General features: G+C 46.3%; 1 protein-coding gene across 1 annotated transcript; it reads left to right on the top strand.

Annotated features, from left to right (window-relative positions):
* The first annotated feature begins 14,688 nt into the window (after window positions 1-14,688).
* On the top strand, window positions 14,689-27,407 carry GRP (gastrin releasing peptide). Its single transcript, XM_072790591.1, has 3 exons — window positions 14,689-14,827; window positions 19,911-20,153; window positions 27,048-27,407. The coding sequence occupies exons 1-3, from the start codon at window positions 14,689-14,691 to the stop codon at window positions 27,104-27,106; spliced, it is 441 nt and encodes a 146-aa protein (XP_072646692.1). The 3' UTR covers window positions 27,107-27,407.
* The last annotated feature ends 226 nt before the right edge of the window (window positions 27,408-27,633 follow it).

Genomic DNA, 27,633 nt, shown 5'->3' with positions numbered 1-27,633 from the left:
CCACAGAGCCTCCCCTGGCACACTGGAGCCAGCATGCTAATTTTCTGACCATCAACAGCCAGCTGTTTTACCCAAGAAGTTCTTAAATGGCGGGAGGCCAAATATTTCAGCCCCAAGTGACACAAGTGAAGGTCCCAGGGACACAGTTTCTATTCTTTAAAATTTTTTTAAATAAATTTATTTTTTATTGGTGTTCAATTTGTCAACATATAGAATAACACCCAGTGTTCATCCCGTCAAGTGCCCACCTCAGTGCCTGTCACCCAGTCACCCCACCCCCGCCCACCTCCCCTCTAACATGGTTTCTATCAGCCTCAACCATGGCTCCAGGGTGACCCCAGCCTTCTTAATGTGCCTATATAAGAAAGCTCAACACTGTCAAGAGAATTTACTGTTTTTTTCCATCTAAAACCCAACTACAGGTCCCAGATGTCTCTTTTCTTAGAGCAGTTACTTTAGAAAAATTATAATTATAAATCTTTTCTCTGCCCTTTGAAATATAAATCCTCTGCCACTTGGGAAAGTTTCCTCGAGGATCTGGGAGCCACCTCTATGGAATGCAGACTCCCTGGGTGATGGCTCCTTTGACTCCCAGTCTGGTGGGAAAGTAGACGCCCAACTTTGGTGGGCACCTTGTTCCAATTCGCGAACTATCTCTTGTCATAAAGATATGAGAAGGGCGTCTCTCTGCTGGATCAGCACCAATAACAAACACAGATGGTCTAATCACAGTAACCCCACCCCCCACCCCCAAGCGTCTCCTTCAGTACTCTTCCTTTAGCACAACTCATCATTTAAAAATTCTCCCACCTTCTATCTCAGCGGAGAAGAGTTCGGTTCTATACTGGTGGCTCTCCACTACCTTGGTCCCTTTCACAGCTGCCTACCTCCATTTCTCTGATACCACTGGTGAGGGGGGAGCTTGGTCCAATAGAAAGCCATGACTATGGAAGAGGGAGGTCTTGGGATTTACCCTAAAGGTATTTACTAAATCTCTGCCTCCCAGTAGACACTAGAGGAAGAAGAAGGTAGTGGTGGCTCACTGTGCAAAGGACAGCTTAAATGTGCAAAAGGTTGCTTCCTCCATATGAATAATAGCCCCTTGTCTGAGAACTTTACAGAGTACTGGGGTATGTGTTGAGCTCTCAACATACAACATCTCATGAATCCTTAGAGCAACTCTACAAGATAGGTACCATTATTTTCTTGGAATCGAATCCTCAGGAAGATTATGGAGTTTGCTCAAGGCCACACAGCTCATAAGTACCAAACCCCGGGGCCAAACTCAGTATCCCTGCCTCCATTCATGTTTGCAGGGCTAAGGTAAAGAGCATGGTAGTAGGCAAGTGAAGAACAGATTAAATTCACTGTTCTGGGAAGTGTTCTCTCCATGGGCAGTAGCTATGCCTTACTGTATGTAATCCAAGAATGGCCTTGCTAAAATGAGAGCCACAGCACCCATCTCTGTGGTAAAGATTCAGCTTTATTGACTCAGAACTGGGGTTCAGGCCCCCAAAATGGGGGTGGTCATCAAACAGGGCCTAGAACCCTGCCTTCTTTTCTTGATAGCCCCTACAGGTCTCTGAAGTGTCCTCGCTTGAATCTCATTCCCCAGCTCCCTGTGGGGAGGGGTTTTGTCTCTTTTGTTGACTTATCTCTCTGCACTGTCTAGGAACGTGCTTGGCTCATGGTCGGCACTCGGCACTCGGTATAAATACATGTTCAAAAAAGGAAGAAAGGAAGGAGAGAGGGAGGGAGGGAGGGATAAAGGAAGATAACTGAAATGGGATTTAGAAACATACTATGTGTAACTTAATACCCACCCCCACCTAAACGTAATGATGAGACGCTGTGGTCCAGACAGGTAAGGGGCTAGCCAGTGGGGAGCAGGTCTCTTTACTCCTCAGCCGGGTTGGTGGTGGTGCTGGTAGGAGAGAGGGCCCCCTTTGAGAATAATCTAGATATTACAGGGCTTCTCAGCTTCTGCACTATTGACATTTTGGGCCAGAAAATGCTTTGTTGGAGACTGCCCTATGCATTTAAGGTGCTGAGCCACATCCCAGGCCCCCATCCACCTGATGCCAGTAGCACTGCCCCCCAACACCCTATACCTCTGAGTTGTGACAGCCACAAGTCTCTAGGCATTGCCAAATATCCTGGGGCAGGGGTGATGGAAGGTGGGGACGTGGGTGGGGGGCAAAATTGACCAAAGTCGGGAAGCACTGGATTAAAAGGTAATGTAATGACTGGCTACTAACCAAGTGGGAAGGGGTAATTAAACTCTAGTGCTTCCGTTTAGGAAGTGGGGGACACTTCAGGCTTTGGTGGGGAATCAGAGCCATTGGGTACAGTGTGAGGAGAACAGGAATCTTGGGATTCCATATCCTCCAGGATATGGAATCCCAAGATTCCCAGAAGCAAAGGAATATTCATCAACATGATGACTCAGGAAATGAATGTTCTCGAGCTCTGCCTGACATTCCAGGTAAAAATTTAATAAGAAAATTGATCTGTCCGCACATGGCGAAAGAGAATCTAATGAGCAACAAGCCAGGCAGATTCAAAAGCCTCAAATTATTTTCTCTAATAGCGGCACAGCCATTTTTGAACACAATTATGGGCTTGAAACCCCGCAGGGGAATTCAGTGGAAATCATTTAAATATTTATTTGATGTGAAACCTCTGACCCAGGCAATTCATAGGGCAATTAAAGAAGGAGGGCCTGGAAGATTTGATGGAATGTAGTTTTGGGTTTTCTGACAAATGGTCGATGCAAGTAATAATTAGTGGCATCTTAAATTAGATCTAAATGTGAGTAAGAATCAAGGATCCCATAGGCCTCGGTACAGGAAACTGTATTATCCAATATACAGTGCTCATTAACAACCCGGAGGAGAAAGTAAATCCGACTTTAGATTTAGATTAAATTTGCAGATAATGCAAAACGAGTGACAAATGGCAAACACAGAAGATAAATTAAAGTCAAAATTACCAAAGGAACTAGACATTTGAGAAGCCGGGTCAGAGCTAAATAAGATGGCATTGAATGAGAAAAGGGAAAGCATTTCACCGTTGGGTTTGATTACATTTGACTGAGTAATCAGCAGGCCCACGAGAGAGGAGGGAGTGGTGTTGGAGAGGCTGGCGGGAGACTTGGCTTTCCTCCAACATACCTTGGAAGGTTGGCTTAATAACTTAGCATATTGTGTTTGAAGGAGATTTTGCTGCAGGGAAAGGGGAAGGTGGCAGATACAGACCTGCTGTCCCTGCAGTCCTAGCTCAGAGGTACAGAGTTTTGCGAAAGACAAACTGACCTCTGGGGAAGTCCACACCTTCATCAGGCTACAAGGTGATTCAGTGCTTCCAAGCCATCATTCTGTCTCCATCATCACCATCATCATCATCACCGTCAACAACACCCATTGAGCTCCTACAGATAGCCCAGACTCTGTTAGAACAACTTTATTTAGCTTAAAAAAAAAAATCTTTGACAAAGGCTGGTGAACATCCATTGCTACTTGAACACGTGCCCTCACACATATATACTGAAGAAAAGAGCATTCAACAAAATCTACAACAGGAAGATAAACACTGGTATAATGGAAAAGATTTCTTTTTTCCTGATATCATGGAATAGTATAGAAAGCACTTTAAAATGCTGACATCACAGAGGACACTTGCTGTGATGAGCACTGAGAAATGTATAGAATTGTTGAATCATTATATTGCACACCTGAAACTATTGTCTACCTACAGCATGGCCTGCTAATTCTGAAGAAAATAAAATGCTCAAGCCATTTCCTCAGTTTTTCCTTTTTAAGTCCTCACAACAATCCTTACCAATGAGGAAACCGGGATGCAGAGAGTGTTTTGGCCAAGGTCACACAGTAAATGGTGGAGAAGAAGGGATTAACCACCCTTATTCCTTGGGGAACACACAGCAGCAGGAGGAAATCAGTGTGAAAACCTAGAAGATTCCCAGAAACTTTGAGAAAAGAATTTGATTCTGTTTGTAGGCAAATCCTGTTTGCTGGTGCTAGCAAAGAAACAGGACATTTCCCTTCAGTATGCTCCTACTTCCTTTTTCAGGATCTGCCTGTGTTGCTGAGGGATTTATTGGTCTGTAAAAAAACCAATTTATTCACAGTACCTTAAGCAGATAGGGGTTTATTTGTTTATTTGTCACATGTAACAAGAAGGCAGAGGTGGACAGATGCTAGTGATAATTTCCTATTTTGGCAATGTCAGGCCTGACGTCTCTATATTTCTGAGCCTTCCTGTCATGGTTGCAAGATGGCTGCTAGAGCTGGGTGGAATGTCTGTGTTCAAGGCAAGAGAAGGCGGAAGGCCAGTGCCATCCATAGCTGTTCCCTTTATCATGAAGGCAAAAGCTTTCCCATGGGTCTTGGGTCCCATTGGCCAGTTGGGTGGCCAAAATAGGTCATATGAATGCTCCTGTCCCAGGAAAGACAAGAAAAGTAGGAAACCAGACAGCTATGATTGAGTTGGAGCAGCCATGCTCCACCATGAGAGGCTGGGCTCTGGGGGTAGCAAGAAAGAGATACATGGACTCAATGTATCTACGACAGGCTCCGTGTCTCCTTCTCTCTTCCCCTCAGCCAAGCAACTGGTTTCCTCCGGTGCCTTGATCTGAGTAGCTGACATGCTCTGGCTTAAGTGTGAGTCAATAGGGAGCTAAGATGGGCTCGTTCACAATAGTTTGCAATAGTTCATTTTCAGTAGAGTGTCTTCAAAGGAAGTTAAATCATAAATCTGTAGAAATGGGTTCTGGAAAGCTGTCCTTTTGCAGGGGCAAACATTCAAGGAGGAGTTTAAATGTTCACTGGCTGAAGCTCTGGCAGGCATTTATTTCTGGGCGGTAAATAGAATCAGAGGCATTCCGAACATGGAGTTATAACTTGATGGATTACTCAGACGGGGAGGATTGGCTTTTGGATCAGGAGGTAATGCTGGGCAGCTTTTAGAGTGTTAAACATATAGTCAACCATATGACCAAGCAATTCCACTCCCAGACACTCACCCCAGAGAAATGAAGACATATGTTACACAAAGATATAAATGTTCTTAGCAGCTTCATTTATTATAGCCAGAAACAAAGCTCAAAGCAAAATGAAACAAAACAACCCCCTCCCCCCCCAATTGGCAACAGCCCAAATAAGGAAACAAATTGAAACACAGCTACAAGATGGAAGACTATTTATCAGAAGAAAGAAACAAACATCTGACACATGCAAGGTTGTATCTGAATCTCAAAAGCATTACTATAAATGAAAGACAACAGTCACAAAAGACTACAGACTGCAGAATGCCATTGACATGGAGCTCTAGAAAAGACAAACCAATCTCTAGAAACAGAAAGTGGATCAGTGATTTACTGAAGCTGGGGGTACGTTTGGGGGTGACGTGAAAGTTCTTGATTGGGGCGGTTGTACTCATTTCATACTCATCAAAATTCAACAAAGTGTGTCCTCAAAATAGGTGCCTTGTAAGAAGTCAATGATACGTCAATACAATTGGTGTATATTTTGAAAAATCCTATCCATGTCTCCATTTTCATGTTTTCTTTTTGTTTCCTTTGTTTCTAGCCAAGTTCCTTTGGAAAACCCCAACTTTGGTGGAACGCCAGGGAAAGCGGTATTTGCCCAATGCCTATGGGAAATGCAGAGTGCCTTTGAGATCACAGTTGCCCAAATTTGACAACAGAGAGAGACAGCAGGATGGTTAATTTTACGTGTCAACTTGGCTGGCCCTCAGTATCTAGACACTTGGTAAAACATCATTCTAGATGTTTCTGTGAAAGTACTGTTTAGATAAAATTAACATTTAAATCAGTAGACATTGGGGAAAACAGATTGGCCTCCAGAATATGGATGGGTCTTACCCAACCAGTTGAAGGCCTTAGAGAAAAAATCTGACCTTCCCTAAGCAAGAAGGAATTTTGCCCACAGTCTGCATTTGGATTCTGCAACTCTGCCTTGAGTCTCCACCCTGCTGGCCCAGCCCATCAGATTTTGGACCTGGAAGCCTCCACTATTGCTTGAGTTAATTCTTTAAAATCTCTCGATACATAGATCAATCAACTGATCCATCTGTGTGTATTCATACATACACACATCCCATTGGTTTGTCTCTCTGGAGAACCATGACTAACACATACAGGTATAAACTAGATGTGAATTAGGCAAAACTCTAGATCCTTAGTATACAAGTTGTTGCACCAGGACAGCAACCAAGAGTTGTGTTTAACAGGGAGAGCCAGTCCCATACCACCAGGGTTCTAATGCCAGCTGCTTGATCATGGACATGTATTTACATTTTCTAATATTCTCTCTCCCCAAGAAAGGGGAAAATGAAATCATCTACCTGTCAATAAGGATTAAATGAGGTATCAATACAAAGCAATTCTCACTTTATCATAAATACTATGTCTACAAGAAGGTCACATGGAGTTAAGCCTCATGACTTCTGGAGCACTACTCTTTTCACTGCCTCTGGATACCTAGGTTGTGTCCCCTCCCCTGTCTTAGATGACAGCCAAATGACCCCACTTTGAACCTTACACGGACCCACATTAGTCTATACTTGAATTAGAATTCCGATTCAGGCGGAAAGGATCGTCACAGTATTACATTAGGTGCTACGATCGATCATTTTAAGCAGCTTCCACCTAATTCATCTGAGCTGACGTTATTCTCCTCCTCACTGGTCAGCAGGCTTCAAGAAATGCCATGCATGCCACAGGACACTACTGTACTACAGAACCCACCCCTTCCCCAGCATTCCAGAGAGGCTGTGCTGAGAGGCTCCATGTTTACAGTTGACCCACCAGCCACCCTTTCCCATCATATTGTAATATATTGGTCTGAATACCTGGGTGCCACAGTGCTAGGCGCCATCCAGAAGGAGCATAAGAGAGATGGATCGAGGTACCTTGATTTGATAAGCCAAATTGGATTAAACTAATAGCATTTCAGAGACCTTCCTGAATAATATTTTCCTTAGAAACTCACTACTAAACTCGGTTGCAACTTTGCCTGGCTGAAGTTGAGAGACTATGGCCGGAGAAGCCCGCTGGTGGAGGGGGATGAGGATTTGGAGATAACCATGCTTCACATTGGTGCAGTCAGCTTCTCACAAAGTCTAGAGAGGGCTTTCAAATGCATGGTCTTTTTTATTGTTGTCCTTACAAATATCCCAGGAGACAGCCAGGATGAGGAGCACGGCCTCTGTGGATAGGTCCTTAGGAGAAAGAGCCAACGTTGCTCAGAACTAGGACTTGCCCCACTCTGTGCTCACTTCTCTGCAGTCTGTGGGGTGGGCACAACATCTGAAGCCTCCTAGCCTTCCAGTCAGGGTTGGCCCGAAACAGGCAGCGGCTCATACAGTGGCTTTCATTCCCTACAAGGCCAACTGACCCAAGCATATATCTGTGGAAAGTTCTAGAAAACAGTGCCTCTTGCCCACCACCTCCCTTGACCAATGCTCAGCTCCCTCTGGAGATGAGCCAAGCAAGTGATTCTTTTGTGGTCACCCTCAGCAGCACCTCTGTCCCTCACTTTATTAAGCTTAGAGGGGACGTAGGCACACTGGAGGATGTCCAGACCAGTCAGGACTGGGAGGAGAGGGGCAATCATATTTGGGGGGGTGTTGGTGGCACAGGGAAAATCTAACGTAGGGAAGAATCAGGGCAGGCATGAGAGGGTTTGTAAGCAGTGGAGGGAGTGTCAGAAGGACTGGACAGGGCAGACCAGGACCATGACGGAGGAAGCTAGAGACATTCACTATAAGAAAGAGTTTTCCAATGTCAGTGTTCTCCAAAGAGGAGAACGAGTGAGTTCTCCAGTCCTGGGGTGTTCAAGTGGGAGCATCAGGAGGTCAGGTGAGAAAGTAGTTCAGGAGGACGAGCAGTTAGGTTCCCAGCTGAGGGTGATCATCCCCTCCCAAGGGGATATTTGCGATGTCTGCAGACACTGAGAGGTGCGACTAGCATCTCATGGGGAGAAACCAGGGGTCCTGCTAAATAGCTTACAAATGCCCAGGGCAGCCCCCACAACAAAGAGTTATCTGGCCCCATATCTGAATAGTGCAGAGGTTGAAAAGCCCTGGAACACAGAAACTGTAAATCTGGAATTGAGGGTCATGGTCCAGTCTGCCCGGTCATGGAGAAGACCATGGAAGGTAATCAATGAGATGCCAGGAATATTCAGATTTCAAGGAGGATGGCACTGTAGAATGTTCAAGTAGGCAGATCTCGGAAATATATTTTCAGTTTCAGACATTGTGGGCTATGTTGTGGGACTCTGGCCATCTTTGCTGTAGCCAAAACTATGAGCCTCTCTGGAAAGCAAACTGATATGTTCCCACCACTTCTGCCCACTTCCATGTGTAAGTTGGAAGGCGATGTACAAAAATCTACAGGCAGGGTGGGGTGGGGAGTGGGCAACAGCTGAAAAGAAGCAGAGGGGTTTGCAGTGAGATTTCACCCAAAAGCCTCTCAAAATTATCCCCAATATCCATTCTAAAATTATTTTTAGTATACCTTTTATGTCTTCTGGGCAATGAAATTTGTCACACCCCAGAAAGTTCTGGAACTACAAAGAAGTCCGTTTTTACCAGACTTACTGCAATTAAAGCTCAGAAATCAGATGGACCGGAGGTCAACCCTTGGCTCTGCCAATTACCAGGGGGCCATCAGACAAGTCATGTAATTCCTCCGGGCCTCCGTGTCCACCTTGATAAAATGGGATAAATAACATCCGCGTCCTTGGACAACTGTGAAGATCACACGAGCTAATGTACATACAACCAGGCATAATACCTGGTCCATAATAGGTATATGATTACCTCCTAGGGGGGCTAAATAACCTGGAGTTAGGCATTGAACAAGGAAAGTGTGCTATCTTGAAGCTCACAATGTATAATAAAAATTAGCTTGCCCTAATTATATTTCTCCATCATTAATTAAAATAAATAAGGAGCTGTCAAGCCATGCATACACACGACCTCAGTTAATCCTCTCAACACCAACTCAATTTATAGATGAAGAGACTAGGATGCACATGCCAAGTGACTTGCCTGAGGTCACCCAGTTGCTCCTGTGTGGCTGAGACTGAATTAGAACCCATGTCCATGCCACACACAACTGCCCTGTTCCGGGCCGTGTCCCATCATTTCCCTTCTCAGCCTTCTTCCTTTGCTCTGTCCTGGGCCTGGAAACCTTGGGGTATCTCTCCACAGCAAGACCTGCCCTCAAAGCCTTCACAGACACCAATGTGTAAATGACCAGTGACAGCCAACCCAGGCCCTCAATCTTAAGCAGGGACTCCCAGGCTGGACAATGAGGGGGAAATGATGGAGGTAGGACCCATTTCTGTATTTCCAGAAGTCACCTTAAAAATATACATTGACATTTGATGAAGTTGAAAAGATTAACTAAAAGTCCATGTTCCACTGATTTGAGCTGGAATTACATTGATCTTCTGCGGTACTCTTTATTTCAACATGATTAGACATACAGATGGACATTTCCTTATGTCTTTGATGAAGGAAAGTGGGAAATCTAAGCAATATGGTCAGCTTCACAATAAGAAGCCCATCAAAACCTGAATTCTTGGGAGGCCTGGGTAGCTTAGTGGTTGAGCATCTGCCTTTAGCTCAGGGTGTGATCCCAGAGTCCTGGAATCGAGCCCTGCATCGGGCTCTCCGCAGAGAGCCTGCTTCTCCCTCTTTTAAAAAAGAAAAACACCTGAATACTATAGGAGAAATTAATTGAAAAATGCCTTTAGTGATGAACTATCTGGGAATCACTGAGCTAAAAGGTAAAGTACAAATCATGGAATATTAGACACAAGACAACATAGACCTGAGGATCTGGGGAGAAAGGCCCTGGTGCATGAGACATTGGGTGCCCATCGGCTCATGCCTTCTTTTCAGGGAACGCTGCTTGCCCACGGGCCCCATGGAGCAGACACTGCCATAGACATCCTCATGTGTTCCTAGCCCCTGACAAGGGTTGACTGGATATTCTGGACTCATTCATCCATAAGCTGTGGGTCTGAATCAAAATAATGAGCTGAGTTGATCATGTTTCTCTCTTGGAAATTGGGAATTAGGAAACAGAGATGGAGGCTGTTTCCAGCAGAGGTGGAGGCCATGTGAAAAGTGGTCTCCTACAGCGGATGCTGGGCTGGGGAGGTAACTCTCACATAGTGGGTGGGGAGGTAACTTCTCACGGAGTTTCATGGGACTGGAAACCCACGAATGGCCAGGGAAGCCAGTCCAGAGTGTGGAGAATGGAGCAGGTGTGGAGAACAGAAACAGTTCATGAGCAGTGGCTCGAGGGGAGATTGGGGCCAATCCTAGCTCCCGTAAGACCTGGATGTATATTTATCTTCTGTGGAGTAGAGAGAGCTTGCTGGGGGGACCGCCATGGAATTTCCTGGAAAATGCCACTTGGGAGTGGAGAGAAGAGCACACAGGGGGTGTGGCCCTAGAAGTCTCCAGCAGGAATGCCAAGTTAAAAGTGAATGAACACCATTCTGTTGGCCAGAGTATTTTGCTAGATGTCACTCTTTGTCTCTCTTTTCCCTCTGTTCTGTAGACTGTGATAGACTGAGGGACTGGCCTCATTACTGCTCCCTGGATATTCATGCTCATACCACTGTCTCTTCGGGGACAGGGCTTTCCCACCCCTAGATGTTGGGCATAGCCAAGTGACTTGCTTTGGCCAATGGCACAACAGGTAGATGACAGTGGGTGAGTTCTAGGTCTAGGCATTAAGAGAGCTTGCATGTTGTATCTCTGCCACCACCAGGAGGAGACCATGCTCTGGCCAGCCCACTGGTTTCACCAGAGAGAGAGAAACATGGAGCAGACTTAGAACCTTGGCCAAGAACCCAGACCAGTGGAGCTGACGTGGGATCATCAGAGCCCCCCTAGTCCGCCATCCCACATGTGAAAAATTAATGCCACTGAAATGGTGTGCCCATTTGACACATAAAACTTTTGTGGAAGTAGCAAAACAGGAAGATCCATTTAGAAAGATTAGATTAAATGTTCTCAATTCAGGCCACAGTGATAAGAAAATATAGCACCCCATTGGGCCTAAAGGGTGCTGGCCATAGTGGATAGCAAGAGATTCCTGATGGGATGTAGATCTTTGGGACAGAGGGAAATGAGCTACAGGTCCAGTCTTTCCTGTCCCTGAAGAGATCCCCCTCTTTGCCAGCCTTGTAGAATTTCATTTTACTTCATTAAGTAATATTTGTAAGACCGTCCTCCTGCCCGAGGTACATTAGGCTGGTTTTGGCAGCTGTCCACAGAGGGGCAATCTGAGTCAGGCTCCTGACTATCAAGGCTAGTGTCTCTTACACTTACCTGTGACCTTGTGGCTGCCTGTTTCACCAATGAAATATGAGAGGAAAAGAGAAGTGTTACATTTGGGCTGCTGCATTCAGAGAGGGGGCTCCTCACTTTCCTCTTCCTGCCAGCTACAATTCAGGCCATGAAGGACAGACACTAGAACTGTACTAATAAAGTTGGTCCATGCCCCAGCTGCTCATCCTTGAACCTTCTGTTGCTCACCTACACCGTGATAAAGAGCTTGTGCTAGGGATGCCTGGGTGGCTCAGCAGTTTAGCGCCGCCTTCAGCCCAGGGCGTGATCCTGGATCCTGTATCGGGCTCCCTGCGTGGAGCCTGCTTCTCCCTCTGCCTCTCTCTCTCTCTCTCTCTCTCTCATGAATAAATAAATTTTAAAAAATCTTTAAAAAAAAGATTTGGCAAATCTTTATTTAAAAAAAAAAAAGAGCTTGTGCTAGAGTGCAAAACCACAACATTACCAGCACACTGTTGAACTCAGCTGACTTTTTTTTTCCCCCATAGGAAGATGTTCTCGATGAAGGAAGCGGTGCATTGATTTACATTTTGGTACAAGCTCCTTGTCTCCTTGTCGATCAGCCCTTTGAGGAGAGGCACACTGGGGATGGCAGAGGCACAGGATGAAATAAACCTGAATTTCTGAATATCCATATAGAACACAGCTGCTTTGCAGCTGAGGACATCTGCCCTAGGCTGTAATGAGAAAAAGAAAGAGACCTGTCTTTTGTTTTAAAGGTTTTGTTTGTTTGTTTGTTTGTTTGTTTATTTATTTGAGAGAAAGCGAGAGCAAGCGAGGTCACAGAGGAAGAGGGAGAAGCAGACTCCCCGTTGAGCAGAAAGCCCAATGTGGGGCTCTATCTCAGGACCCGGAGATCATGGCCTGAGCTGAAGGCAGATGATGCTCTGAGTAAGCCACCCAGGCGGTCCCCCAAGACGTGTCATTTGGATGTGGCATTGCATTGTGTGATTTCTTTCTCACAGCACTTTAGCTTTCCCCTAACTAAGTCAGCGGGGTTAATCATCTCTACCTGCAGGGCTGTGGTGAAGATTTTAAAAGGCATAGAAGAGGTTACCAAGCCAGGATCTGTTCGGGCTCACTCAATGCTGACTGAATCAAGCATGCTATGGTTTCTTTCTCTAACTTGTAACAATCCATGGTCTTTTCCGGTTAGGGGACTGGACTCAGGTTCCCAGATCTGCGGGACAGTGCATCCATTCCCACCTATGGAGTCTCTTCCCGAGCCTAGGACTGGGCCAGGCACTGTGGACACAGCCCTGAGCAAGCCTGACACAGTCGCTGCCCTGATGGGGTGCCAAAGCAAGTCACATGTCCAAGCCCAAGACCAGGTGCAGACAGCCTGTGTGCTGGGATGCTTAGAGGAAGACCAGGAGTGGATGGAGCGACCCAGGTATTTCCTGGCCTGCAAGAGACCCAAGAAACAGTGGTTCGCCTGAATTAGCAGAAGAGTTGCACTTGCCATACAATTGTTCCTACACTTTAATATATTTACATATTGTGGTTTTTCCACAGTCTCATGGGGGCAAAGCATCATTTGAAGATCCTAAAATAATCTTGATTAAACAAAGGGAAGGGACATTTTTCTAAGACTTGATCTGCAAAGATAAAGGTTGAATGTTCCTCCAAAGACCCAAGGTTGTAGAAGGCATTTAGACCTGACCATTTCTCAGGTTAGTTGTTCATGTCTCAACTACACGGTAAACACTACTATGATCCAGGTTCTCTATAGGAACACGGGGGGACAAGACCAATAGAAGTTCATGGCCAAATGGGAGGCAGTAAATCTATGGATGATCACCATCAGTGCTCAGTGGAATGTCTGCTTACTGATGGGATGGATGCAGAGGCTGGGGACCCAGGATGGGTGGAGTCCAGGCCAGGTATGGACTTTTTCTACTGAATGTCACTTGGGTCATTCCCTCGGGATAGTAGTACTATATTTCTGTGGCTAATAATGTGATCTTGAATTTATTTATTTATTTATTTTTATTTTTTATTTCTTTTTACCTTATAGCCAGACATAGGCATGGAAATACTCTTCCAAGCCCAAATCAGTCATGCAAGGTGCCCATGTAATCTTCTCAGAATGGCACATATACAGTGAGTGACCAGATAGGTGGAGAAAAATGTAGGATTTCTACTTCTAAAGTATCAACACCAGAGTTGAGAAGGAACACCAGAGGCCCACCAGCGAGACAGGTCACCAGCACTGGTGAGGAGTAGCCCTGCGGGAGCCTTCCTCAAGGTGGGCAACAGCATCCTCCCAGCTTCTGTTTATTGTGGCATTGCTGTGGCCTTCATCTGCTTTGTATCCATGACATCAGACACCGGCGGGAGTTGGGCCCTTGACCCTCCTTGACAGCTGAGAACAGAAGGAACAGAGGGAAGTTGAGCAACTCTAGAGAGGCCTGTGCGTAGCAGCTTAGGGGCAGTTTGAGCTTTCTGGTAGACGCAGCTGAAAGCAGCTACTTCCTGGAAGCAATAGGCTTCTGGAAGGGGCCAGGTGTATAATAAAATTATTGTCAGCTCTGTTCACATAACATATCCTTCCCGCTGCCACCTGCATCTCATCATACAAGTGGGCAAGGGCATCTCTGAAGTGTCAGAGGTGGGGTGAGGGTATTGCTGGTGGTGGTGAGAAGGGGGCTCTGAAGGGCGGTGAGAGGGAGGCAAGGTCCGGAGGGGTGTGGACTGGGACCTCGAGAGGGGCGGTGGTCCACGGAGGGGGAGAGGGGTGAGCATCCCAAAGCCCAGCCTGAAAGCATCTTTCCTCCGTGCTCCTCCGCCCCGCCCCAACTCCTCCCTGCCCACCCCCTGGGGTCGCCCGCGGGGTCGCAGGATCCGAAGGCAGCTCACCCGGCGAACCCCGGGTGGGGCCGGGGTGGAGCTCGGGGCCGTGGGGCCGGAGCCGGGGCGTCGAGATGGGCCGCATGAATCCACCGTGGGCCGGGCGGACAGGGCTAGGGGAAGGTCGGGAGGGGCAGTGCGCACGGCCTTACCCCGCACCCCCCACTCTGGGCCGGAAGATGGATGATTTTCGGGGACTGCTGTCCCAGCGCCCCGGCTCGCTGCGGGGAGACGTCAGAGCGCTCAGGGCCGCGGGAGAAGACCCCCCCAGCCCCACCCCCGCCCGGGCTGCCTATAAAGTCGGGGCCTCGCGGCGCTGCGGCGGCACCGGCGGCGCTCCCCGGGTCCCGCTCCTCGCGCCCGCGCTCCGAGGGGAGAGCGCGCTCCGCCGGCCTCCGCGCTCCAGCGCTTCCCGCCCGGACCATGCGCGGCCGCGAGCTCCCGCTCGTCCTGCTGGCGCTGGTCCTCTGCCAGGCGCCCCGGGGCCCCGCCGCCCCGGTGCCGGGGGGCCAGGGCACGGTGCTGGACAAGATGTACCCGCGCGGCAACCACTGGGCGGTGGGTGAGTGTCCCGCGCGCTCCAGTCCTCGGCGGGACCCCGGCTGGGGGAGGGCTCCGCGGCAACCCTTCATCTGCGTCCTCCCAAAGATCCACGCCGCAGCCGCCGCCCCCCGCCCCTCGCGGGTCCCGGGAAGCCGTCGGTCCCTGAGCAGCCTCGGGCTGCCGGGAGCTCCTTCCCCGCTCGGGCACCCGGGCGGGCGCAGCTCCCCGAACCCGCCAACCCGCCCTCCGCACCCATCCCACACCTGCTTCGGCCAGCCGGGCGGTAGCCTCGCCTCGCATGGCTCTGTCCTTGAACGCCGCGGGCAGCGGGGTCCCCGAGCGCGTCCGGGAGCCCCGGGATTCCGCCCGCGGGGAGCCGGATGCGGGCTGCGCCCCGGGCGCCGTGCGAAGCCACAGGTGTGGGAGCCGGTCCTGGGGCCCGCCGCCCCTCGGCCGCGGCTCTCCTGGACTCCCCCAGTCCTTCCGCCTGCGAACATTCCCTCTCCCCTGCCCCTTTGCCCAGCCCTCCCTCCATCCCTCTCTCGGGCTCGGGGAGCGCCCCCCCCCCACGCCGGAGCCTCTCGGGGGCCCCCCAGACCCCGCTGTCCTCCGTCTGTCGAGATCTGCGGCCTCCCCGCTCCTTCCCCCTTCCCTCTGCCCTCACGTCCGACCCAGGGGAGGACGCGACCCCCCAGCTTTCCCGCTACTGCTGGCCGGCGGGGGTGGGGGTAGGGGCCCGCCACCTGGGCCCACCCAGCGTCACCCAGGGGCTCGCCCTCCCGCCAGCAGAGCCTCCGGTGCCCAGTGCAAAGCGTCCAGCTTGCTCGGAAGCCTCCCCACCTAGCCGGCCGCGACAGCTCCAACTCTTCCCGGGGAAGCAGGTCGATCCCAAAGCGACTTAAGGGGTGGCGGTGGTGCGGGTGGGGTGCGGTCCTCTCTTCCTTAACCATCTACTCAGAGGGGGCGACGGTGTATTGGGAAGATACTTGCTAATCCAAGTACCAGCCGAGTCACAGATGGTGTGAGGACCAGGACGCATTTATGGGAAGAGGTGAGGCACAGCTGTCCCGTGCTCTGCTCCTCTGTGCTGCATATGCTTTGGCAGAGGAATCCAGAACTCCGGGTTGCAGCGGGTTAGTCTTCAGCACGGCTAACAGAACCGGCTAACAGAACCTTTTGCCGAGTCCTGGAGGCCGCAGGGGTGCGGGTATTTGTGATCTCCGAGGGGACACTGAGAACCCAGCCCCGGGGCTTGGAGAAGAGAGGTTGGGATGGGTGGAGATGAAAAGCCCCCCCACCCTTGAAGAGAGAAGGATATTTAGAAAGTAGAAGCTGAACCTAGAATTGATGCTTTAAAAGGACTTCTGGGAATTTAGACCAAGTGACCAGTGTCTAGTCCAGCCACCAGCCGGTGGCCTAGGAAGGTGGAACGAAACTCCCAGGTTTCCAATCTCTTTTCCCTCATCCATCTTCTTGGATTAAAAAGACATATTATAAGGCAGCCCTTGCAGGCCAAAAGCAGGACAAGAGAGTCATATGGGGAGGAGAATCGTGTTGTTTTTGAGGCAGGCCAACCCTGATTGCTGTAGTTCTCCAACACATCTGTCCCATCCCCGCGTGTTTAGGGGCTCTGGTGGTGAAACACCCTTGGGCGTTCCTCATCCAGGAGCATACCAACCAGTGGCAACCCCCAATTTTCTCACTTTCCTATTTGTTCTGGAACGCACTCTTTCCCCTTTTTCTCTCTTGGCTGGCTGTGCAGAGATGGTGGAGAACAAGAGACAGAGGAAGGTGAAGTAGAAAATCAGTTTGGTCTAAAATAACATGGCGATTGAGGAAAAGTTTGCTTTGCAGAGACGTCTATCTCTGGGAATCTGAGCACCACTCATAAGCATGAATGATGTTGTTAGATTTTAAATTTAGCTTTCCACTCTCCTAAGTAAATGCCTGTCCTCCTCAATCACGGAAGACATGCAGTTTAGTTTCAATTATATCAACCGAAAGCTACATATTGCTGTCCAAGCTGTCAGCACAAATTTGCAGGTTTGTTAAGGGAATTGCTTCTTGCAGCTGAGAGAAGCATGGTGTGGCAATGGAAAGCAAGTTAACAGATGGAAAACTTAAATTCTTGTCTGGCTTGATGTTTATGGTAATGTTTTGTTTGTGCAAAATATAGATATGAAAATATAGGTCAACACTACTACTGGTAACTGTCCCCACTGCTCCCAGGAAATGCTTCCAGTCGTGACACTGATGTCACCTATGTTGTAGCAGGTTGAATTCTGAAACACCCAGGTTCAGCCGCAGAATGGCTTTCCATGGGAATGCTACCCCAGAGACTGTGAAACGTAGTTTCTGGATCACTCCAGAAAAACTCGCCCTCAGAAGAGTTCAACACTTGATGTCTCTATGTTTTAATGGATATTTTCCTCAGTTGAGGTGATCTTCAAATTTTGAGCTTAAGAAAATTCATTTATGTTTCCAGCCTGCTGTGTTAGTGGTATTTTGAAGTGATTAAAAAGGACAAAAGCCTTTTTTTTTTTTTTTTAACTTCTGGGCAAGCTTTTATTTATTTATTTTTTCAAGAGCCTGTCTTTTGTCTAGGCGGAGATCTCTATTACTATGATACGGACACATAACAAACGAGGATGGGAAAAGAGGAAGTGGGCAGATCATCCGTGTTGCCATGGAGACGTTTATTTGGTTGGTAGTTGCCAGCTCCAAAGTGAAATAGGACCCAGACAGTGTGTTCCCTGGGATGCCATAGATGGTGCACTTTCCTTAATGACCAGTCAGTCTGTGGATCCAGGGATGAGAGCCTGACCAGCACCCACCCACCAAATATGCAGATACGTACACTGTCACAAGGAACTACGTTAAATCAATCACAGGATGGAGGATTACTTTGTCTTCCCGTTTTACAAAGGTCCACCAAATTATTCCAGTGTGACAAAAATGAAGATCTTATTTGTAAAAACGTCTCCATGGCCCCTCTGCTTCATTGGGGATAACACCTTTCTCATCTGTAGTGTCCTAATTAGATGAGAGCAGTGAGGGAAGGGAAGAGTGACCAAGGTCATTACTGTAGCATCAGGTTCTAATCCTGCTTTCCCATTATCATGATTCAATTTACTCCGTAGAAATAAAGCCAAATCCTTCAGTGCTTCCTGAGAAGTTGTGCAACATAATCACTGTTATGGCTAAAAGCAAGGTGATTTCATGGATATCCGGGCACCAAGTTGACCAAGCAGACAAGTGAGGAGCCAGTCCTTCAGGATTCCAGTCTTGCAGCTGGGGCTGTGTCCTCTGTAGGGTCTTGAAATTGTGTGAAGTGTCATGTCATAAGTGACTTGACAAGTGCTCACATGGCAATGTAGGAAAACCTCATTGTCAGGCAGGCTCCCCAGGACTCACAGAATTAATTTTTCTAAGTCAGAAGGTGGCTGGGTGGCTCAGTCTGTTGAATGTCTGCCTTCAGCTCAGGTCATGATCCGGACGTCTTGGGATCGAGTCCCACACCAGGCTCCCTGCTCAGTGCGGAGTCTGCTTCTCCTCTGCCCTTCCCCTCTGCTCATAATCTCTTTCTCAAATCAATAGAATCTTCAAAAGAAAAAAAATTTTTTTCTGAGTCACATAATGAGTCGTGATACACTGATATATCACCTCTATTCCTTTTTATAACATTAGAAAGCCTTTTGTTGACCTTACCCTTACTGCAGACCCCAGAGTGATTTCTACCTGCCTTATATTTTTTGGAAGTTCAAAGACACTTCACAGCAGTATAATATAGTAGAGTCTGGACTGTGCGCTGATTTTAATTCTAGAATCTTTGCTTACACGTGGGTGACCTTTGACAAGTCTCCTCTGCATCGAACTTATTGTGGAGTAGACCAAATGGAACGTCCTGTAAACAGACGCCAACAGTAAAGTCCTGGTGAGGGCTCCTCTGGTGGTGGCCAGAGGTCTTGTCATTTTCAGTAGCCATGGTCTGTCCAACATTATTCCCATTATTCCCGCAATGTTTGCTTAAATATATCTAATGCCAGACAACATTGGAATCACCAAGAGCTTTCTTTCCTTATGAGCTTTAAATCAAAAGTATCATAGTTTTACGAGTATCAGGAGCTTAAAAGTACTATAAAATGCAAGTGCTGAGAGATGGGGAGGAAAAAAACCACGGAGGAAAGTAAATAAAATAATGTGAGCATTATTAGCAAGGGGCTAAGGCATTAAGAATGAAGACCTTGAATTCCACACCCACTTCTGACACTGTGGCTTTTCCCACTTACATACATGAATGTCCACGTTTTTAGTGGCCTGGCCTCTTGCGCAGCAACTTTTATTCCTTTATATAGCAGTGTCCGTCCCTGGACCCATTGGTGGAGTTTGACTGACCCTTTTAGACATCTAGGAGAAAATTCTGCACTTCTGTGACTGAAAAGTGTTACTCAGAACTTGTTTTCACCTCGTTTTTCATTACATACTCGGCAAATGAATTTCTAGGTGACAATTCCTAGATTCAGTCTCAGCTAAAATTCTAAGAAAGTTTAAATGAAAAATTCCTTTGGCACATTTATTTGTATTAGAGAACAGAGGAAACCAACATCTTTTTTTAATCACACCAAGAAAAGCAGCAAGACTCTTCTTTGCAGCAGCAATTCAGAAGTGATTGAGGAAGACGTTTAACCTCTGTCATTCAGCTGGGAATAGAATTTAGTGCACGCAGAATTGGTGGCAATATTTTAGGTATGGAAGGTTCCTTAGTTTTCATCCAGTCTGACCCGTTCATTTTAGAGTTGAGAAAATTGAGGACTGGGGATACTCAAAACTTGGCAGAGGTCTCCTCGCTGGTTAGCAGAGGTGCTGGGACCAACCCCAGGGCCCCTGGGTTGTGGTTATAAATTTTGTCCAACTTACTGCACATGTTGGACAGGGAGCAAAATAGATCAGTTATTGATGAAGTAACTTCTGAGAATTAAATGCTATTTATTCTGCGCTTGGGAGGAAGCTGTAGACACCTAACTGGTGTCCTTTGAAATTTCTTGTTTATGAGTTCCCCTGGGTTCAATGGTCATATTTTGGTTTTGTGTTTCTTTTCACAGGGCACCTAATGGGGAAAAAGAGCACCAGAGAGTCCCCATATGTTTATGAGGAAGGGAGCCTGAAGCAGCAGCTGCAGGGGTACATCCGGTGGGAAGAAGCTGCAAGGAATTTACTAAGCCTCATGGAAGCAAAGGGGACCAGGAGCCATCAGACACCTCAGAGGGAGCCCCTGGGCATTCGCCAGTCTGCTTGGGATTACCAGGATGACAGCAACTTTAAAGTCATAGGTCCAACTCGTGAAGGTACAACACACTGGGTGGGAGAGTGGGAACGGGGTGGGATGGGGTGAAGGGTGGAGGTGTTTGGGGGAGAGCTGGAAGGTTAGGTTGGAGCTGAGAAGAATAAAATTGTGCAAGCCTTCAGAGCCACTTAACTAGGCTGACACCAATACACGCTGAGAAATGAGTAGGCGCTTCCCCGTCTAATTTCAACATAATAGATGATTTTTATTCTCAGCAAATCAAGAGGATATTGGTTCCAAACTCCAATTTAGGAGTTTTATTAGTTATCATGCTTATTAGTGATTGTGCATTGAAGGGATTTTTTTTTTTAACCCACCAACCAGGCCCTCCCAGAATTTTTTGAAAGTGAGGCCAGAGATTATTTGAGTCTCTCCCTATGTTTGTTTGTTTTGATTTTTATTTAAATTTTAGTTAGTTAGCATACAGTGCAATATTGGTTTCGGGAGTAGAAGTCAGTGATTCATCACTTACATACAACCCTTGGTGCTCATGGCCAGTGCCCTCCTTAATCCCCTTCACCCATCTAGCCCATCCCCCACTCACCTCCCTCCATCAGTCCTCAGTTTGTTCTCCACCATTAAGAGTCTCTTATGGTTTGTTTCCTCTCTCCTTTTTCCACCTTCCCATACGTTCATCTGTCTTGTTTCTTAAATTCCACATATGAGTGAAATCATATATTTGTTTTTCTGTGACTAATTTCACTTAGCGTAGTACACTCAGGCACCATCCACGTTGTTGCAAATGGCAAGATTTCATTTTTGATGGCTGAGTAATATTCCATATCTTCTTTATCCATTCATCAGTTGATGAATATTTGAGCTCTCTCCATAGTTTAGCTATTGTTGGTGTTGCTTATATAAACATCATGGCGCAGGTGTCCCTTCAAATCTGCAATTTTATATCTTTTGGGTAAATACCTAGTAGTGCAATTACTGGGTCGTAGGGTAGTTCTATTTTTAACTTTTGAGGAAAGTCCACACTGTTTTCCAGAGTGGCTGCACCGGTTTGCATTCCCACCAACAATGTAGGAGGGTTCCCCTTCCTCATCCTCACAGGCACCTGTTGTTTCTTGTGTTACTAATTTTAGCCGTTCTGATGTGTGTGAGGTGGTATCTCATTGTGGTTTTGATTTGTATTTCTCTGGTGATGACTGATATTGAGCATCTTTTCATGTGTCTGTCAGCCATCTGCATGTCTTCTTTGGAAAAGTGTCTATTTATGTCTTCTGCCCATTTCTTAACCGGATTATTTGGTTTTTGAGCGTTGAGTTTCATGAGTTCTTTATAGATTTTGGATACTAACCCTTTATCTGATAAGACATTTCATTTTTTAAAAAGATTTATTTATTTTTTTATTCATGAGAGACACAGAGAGAGAGAAAGAGGCAGAAACACAGGCAGAGGGAGAAGCAGGCTTCATGCAGGGAGCCCAACGCGGGACTCGATCCTGGGGCCTCCAGGATCATGCCCTGGGCCGAAGGCAGGCGCTAAACCACTGAGCCACCCAGGAATCCCCTGATAAGACATTTCAAATATCTTCTCCCATTCCACAGGCTGCCTTCTTTTAATTGTGTTGACTGTTTTTGCTGTGCAGAAGCTTTTTATGTTGATGAAGTCCCGATAGTTCATTTTTGCTTTTGTTTCCCTTGCCTCTGGGATGTGCCCTATGTTTGTTTTTGATGAGCACTAGTGGAGGGGGCTATTCACATACACTTTTAGAAGAGAACATTCTGGTTTGCTACCTTCTATGCAGAGGAGCACTTCTTTATATTTGTTCTAAGATTACTTAGTTTGGGTCTCACATAATATTTTAAAACTTGATGAACACATCTAATCAACTGATTTTTTTTTTTTTTGGTATAGTGTCTCGTAGAAAAGAGGGAGAAGGAATTATACCAAATGGGCATTGCTTAGGTACAAAGAGTAAATGGGATGGAAGAGAGAATAAAGATGATGGAAGAGAGAATAAAATGTATAGGAAGAAAGCAAAGCAACAGAAAATGAAGTGATTCTCATTAACCTTTAAGAAGTTTCCACAAAATTGATATAAAAAGCAAAAACAATAATCACAATTCTAGTAATACTAAGGATGGCTGCTTTTATTGAGTGATTACCATAATCCAAGTACCAGGCAATGCAGTTCACCTTCACTTTTCTCTGTTCATGCTCACAGCAGTATTAGGAGAAAGATTCAAGGGACGCCTGGGTGGCTCAGCGGTTGAGTCCCGGGGTCAAGTCCCATGTCAGGCTCCCCGCATGGAGCCTGCTTCTCCCTCTGCCTATGTCTCTGCCTCTCTCTGGGTGTGTCTCATGAATAAATAAAAAAAATCTTTTTTAAAAATTTTAAAAAAGGAGGAAGATTCAAGAAAATTCTATCATTCTCCCCGTTTCACACATGAGTAAACTGAGACAAGTCACATAGCTTTTCACTGGTGAGAGCAGGATAGGAGCCCACGTCTCTCCATGGACAGTCTGGGGCCACACAAAGCATCTCCTGGGGAACGAGAGAGTCCTTGTGGATCCTAAATATGAAGGATGTGGGATCTAGTAGTAGCCTTGCTCCTCATGGTTTCTTTTTTTTTTTTTTTTTAAGATTTTATTTATTTATTTATGAGAGACACAGAGAGAGAGAGGGGGAGAGAGAGAGAAGCAGGCTCTATGCAGGGAGCCCGACATGGGACTCGATCCCGGGTCTCCAGGATCAGGCCCTGAGCTGAAGGCAGGCTAAACCACTGAGCCACCTGGGCTGCCCTCCTCACGGTTTCTGACCAGAATAATACTGCGTTTCACTCACCGAGCTTGGGGAGCTGGCGCCTTCACTCCTTCACGGTGATTAACTCTTTGACTGATGGGCCCTTTGCAGAGATGCAGGGCTGGCTTTGCCAAGCCTCGCTGGCTTCTCTGTGTTTCACTGCACTTTGGTCTACTGTGGATTCTCTATGCCAAACACAAATGCAAAGTTCACTTGTTGCATTAAGCACCTAGGGAGAAAAATCTCTAGGAGCCTTTATTCAGAAAGAAAATCTGGATTAAGCCAACCGATACGGAAATAAGTAGCAACTTTGTACAAAGCCCCGAGTGATTCTCTTACCCACATCTGTATTATTGGGGTCACAACCAGCTCACTTCTTTGTTGGTGGATTACAGGTCTCTGAGGGCTCCGGGAATTTAGGATTGACTTCCCAGCCCCTGACTGAAGCCTTTTCTTGATCAGGTGACTTTATGGACTTACTGCGTGGATGTCCAACAGCAGTGCCTTCTCCTTTGTCTGAGGAGTAACAATGATCACTGCCACAAAACTCCCTAAAGCAACTTTATAAACACGGAAATGGACTTACGCTCATCACTCATTCCTTTTTTTTTTTTAAAAAAAGCTTTTATTTATTTATTCATGACAGACACACAGAGAAAGGCACAGACATGGGGGGAGGGAGAAGTAGGCTCCCTGAGGGGAGCCCGCTGTGGAACTCAATCCCAGGACCCCAGGATCATGATCTGAGCCAAAGGCAGATGCTCTTGGACCACTGAGCCACTCAGGCATCCCTAACTCATTCCTATTTGAGTGAAACTGCAATATCCACTTTGAGTTACTTTATTCCTCTAACCCTGGATCTGCATAAATTTGAGATTGAAAAAAATTCAGCTCCCGGGGCACCTGAGTAGCTCAGTCGGTTAAGCATCCGACTCTTAATTCAGTTCAGGTCATGATGTCAGGGTCCTGGGCTCAAGAGCCACATCAGGCTCTGCACTCAGCGGGGAGTCTACTTGAGATTCTCTCTCCCTCTGCTTCTCTGTCTCTTGCTCAAATAAATAAATAGGTCTTTTTAAAAGATTTAGCTCCTTCCTTAAAAATAAAAAATTTTCTGTCATATTCAGAAGAATATTCTGTAAGCTGAGAAGCCAAGTATGAAAGAATAGCTCCAAAATAATCACTGAGTGGTCATAGTGTGAGGTGGCCTGAGTGGGCAGTCACAAAGAGTGAGTGTTTCAAGGGGACAGTGTTTCTGTTTTCATGTGATGCAGGGGGGATAAAGCTATCTTTTAATAATCAGACCTCAATTTTCTACTCTATCTTTTTATGTTTTGTTTTTATTCCTTCTATAAGCTTTGATGACCCATCCCATTTTATTCCTTTTTTTTTTTTAAGATTTTACTTTATTTATTTGAGAGAGAGAGGTCACATGAGCAGCGTGAGGGTCAGAATGAGAGGGGAAAGAGACTTCACTGAGCATGAACCCCTTGTCAGGCTCAATCCCTCGACCCTGTGATCATGAGCTGAGTGGAAACCAAGAGTTGGGTGCCCAACTGACTGAGCCACCCTGATCTCCCACGTTATGTTCCATCTCAAGTCGAATAATTAACTATTGCACACATTGGTACCGTTCTTTTGGATATATTTCCCAGCAATATGAAAAAATTCAACCATTGTATAGTTGTTGCACAGACGGAAAGGGTTTATCACTCTTCTTGTTTGGAAACTCCATCTTAGTGAAACAATGTTGACATGCAAATTGAAAGCATCTTCTAGTTTTCTTATTCACAAAGGGGGAATACCAAGAGAATGGTTCTATTAGAAATCCATATATTGCTCAATGTTAGGACGAGGTTTAATAACTTAGCTGAGCATTGCCAGAAGTAGCAGCAGGAATTTTCAAAGGCTGAAGGACTTTTCTTAAAATTAAAAACTGTGCACATATGCTCTCCTCTCCCATTTTAGTCATAAAACATGAAGTCCTGTCGCCAGATCTCCCAGAGCTGTAGTCAGAAACTCTGAGCATCTTCATGTTTTGGTGACAAAGATATTTACTTAATTCAGGAAAGGTTTGTGTAAATGTGCACTGAAACTAGACTACTATAATCATGGCAGAAGAGCTCCAGAACTTTATTAGCAATTATGGCCAATCATTTTCAAGGTTAACCTAATCTTTTAACTGTACCCTTATCACAAAAAATTAATGGAACTTTTACCCTATGGTTTCTAGCACATGAAACAGTGTTTAGGTCAGCCCCAGTACTGAAAACATAATACTAGATGTGGCTATGGATTGTCTTGAGTTTCAAGGAAGTTTGAAGTTGACCTTTGGGTTCCTTTTGTAATTTAGAGCATTGTTCTTTGCAGCCTTTGTGTGTGTGTGTGTGTGTGTGTGTGTTTTCTGTTATTCAGTGGACAAGAAGAAAGGGGCCTAGGGAGTGCATTGCGGAGGGTGTTACAGGAAGGAAGTAAAAATACAAGTTTGCCCTCACTTTTAAGGGATGGCTCCCACTGTCCCGTCAAATCAGCATTGAGAATAGAAAGGTTTTATTTCTTCATGTGTGAAACACTCCAGAGGAAGTTCCAAATGTAGGAAAAACAGCAATATGTAATTGAGAATAACTAAAAAGTCTCTGATCACCCTGACATTTCCTCTGAAGGATCAGAGTGAAGTCACCCCCACCTCCAGTATAGCTCCCCCCACCATAACGGACCCCTCCCTCTTGCCTCTGGCTCCTTGATCTTCCTCGGTTACCTTTACTTTTTCCTTGTAGCTTTACTTCCATTCCCTTGAGCCAAACAGCTCAGATTCAATATTTTGAGCCAGTGTAGGGGCTTCACCGATCCTTGCCCACATCCTCCACTGGCCCCTTTTATGAGCACTGGCCTATATTGCAAGATGGATGGAAGCATCTTCAGGCAGGCTGGTGACCCTTAACAGTGCAGCCCAGGTTACATGGAGAAAAGCAAAACTAATTAGTCTGTGTGGGAATTGAGCCTCAGTCCCTGGCCTTATTAGCACCTTGCCAAAGCAGTTGAGTCACAGAGCAGATAATAATAACTCGCCTAAGTAACTCCTTTATTAGAAACAAATGGCGGGTCTGGCCATTGGGGAACCTGAATTGCCAGAGAACCTTGGAAAGTGTAATAAGCTCCAGTCTGGTTGAAAAGCATTTTCTCATTTCCCCATAGATAGGGTGCTATATGGGGAACAAAGACATATTTTAACATTACAACTACTCATTCTTTCTTCAGTCTGAATTTGAGCAGAAGCCATAACAAGCAAGCCACAATAAATTTACAACTGGCGGAAATCCAAATTAGCTCCTGTTCCCAAGTTGCATGCTACTACCACTTACAGTCCGAGCTTCGTAATGTGTCATCCTGTGATTCATAAACTAGCTTTGATTTGTGCAATGAGGCGTTGCCAAACTAAACAAAGTAAGAATTAAGATTCCATATTCGCTAAGGGCCCCCCTACCAAGCTGACACTTGAGTAACAAATTCCCGGTGATCATACATTTAATTTCCAACTGTGGTCAAAATATACCTGAATGAGGGGCACCTGGGTGGCTCAGTGGTTGAGTGTCTGCCTTCAGCTCAGGGCATGATCCCAGGGTCCTGGATCAAGTCCCACATCGGGCTCCCTGCTCAGCGGGGGTCTGCTTCTCCCTCTGCCTGTGTCTCTGCCTCTCTCTTTTTCTCTCTGTCTCTCATGAATAAATGGATGAAATATTTAAAATATATGTATATACCTGAATAGTCCTATCAGGATACAAGTTCAGCTAATGAAACAAAGAGAGCCAAACATAGAGCAGCTCCAGAAAAAAGAGGAAGTCAGTTTGTTTCTGTCTCTCTGTCTCTCTCTGTCTCTCTGTCTCTCTCTTTCCGTCTCTCGTTAGAGAACTGTGGTTCTCCAGCATGAACAGACTCAGAATCACCTGGAGGACTTCTGAAAGGCCAGATCGCTGGGCTCCCCCCACCCAGAGTTTCTAACTCAGTAGGTCGGGGGTAGACCTAAGAATTTGCTTTTCTAATAAGCTCCCAAGTGATGCTGATGGTTTGTGGGGGAATGTATTTGCCTTTAGCATGAGACTTAGGTATCGCTAACTGTTTGCTTTCCTCTTTTTAATATTTTTTAAGTTGGCGGACTCTCTGCTTCAGGTTCTCAACCTGAGGGAAGAAACCCCCCGTGGAATTAACATGGACAGCAACAGCCTCTCTCAAAGAAGCAAAGCAAAACCCTTAAGAGACTATGTTCTACAGTCATCGATTATACTGGATCATCAACAAGATTCCCTTTGTGCAAAACACTTAACTATTCTTGTATCTTTCAACCAAATCCATAATTTTCAAGCAGCATCTTCTGCTTTGAACTTGTTTGCCGTGAATAATTGTCCATAAAGAGTCTTCCAATCAATGCTCTTTACATCTAAGCTATTTGTCCATTAGACTCCAGCCCCCAACCTGTTACCATTCACAATAAAAAACCTAAGCACCTTATCCAAAGGGCAGATAGTTCTCTTATTTCAATTCCAAATGAAAGGATGCAGCAGAGATAACAAACAAAACAGCTTGATAATGAACTTGTGTGCTCACTGATGAAGATAGACTGGATTTTTAACTCTCCCTTCATTGTTTTGGGGAATTAATGTTTAAGATATTTTATTTATATATTTGAGAGTGAGAGTGAGAGAGAGCATGAGTGAGGGGAAAGGGAGAGAGAGAG

Source organism: Canis lupus, chromosome 1 (genome assembly GCF_048164855.1).
Source record: "Canis lupus baileyi chromosome 1, mCanLup2.hap1, whole genome shotgun sequence".
Taxonomy (NCBI): Eukaryota; Metazoa; Chordata; class Mammalia; order Carnivora; family Canidae; genus Canis; species Canis lupus.
The sequence above is the reverse complement of the archived record's forward strand: the minus strand, read 5'-3'. Positions and strand labels throughout refer to the sequence as shown.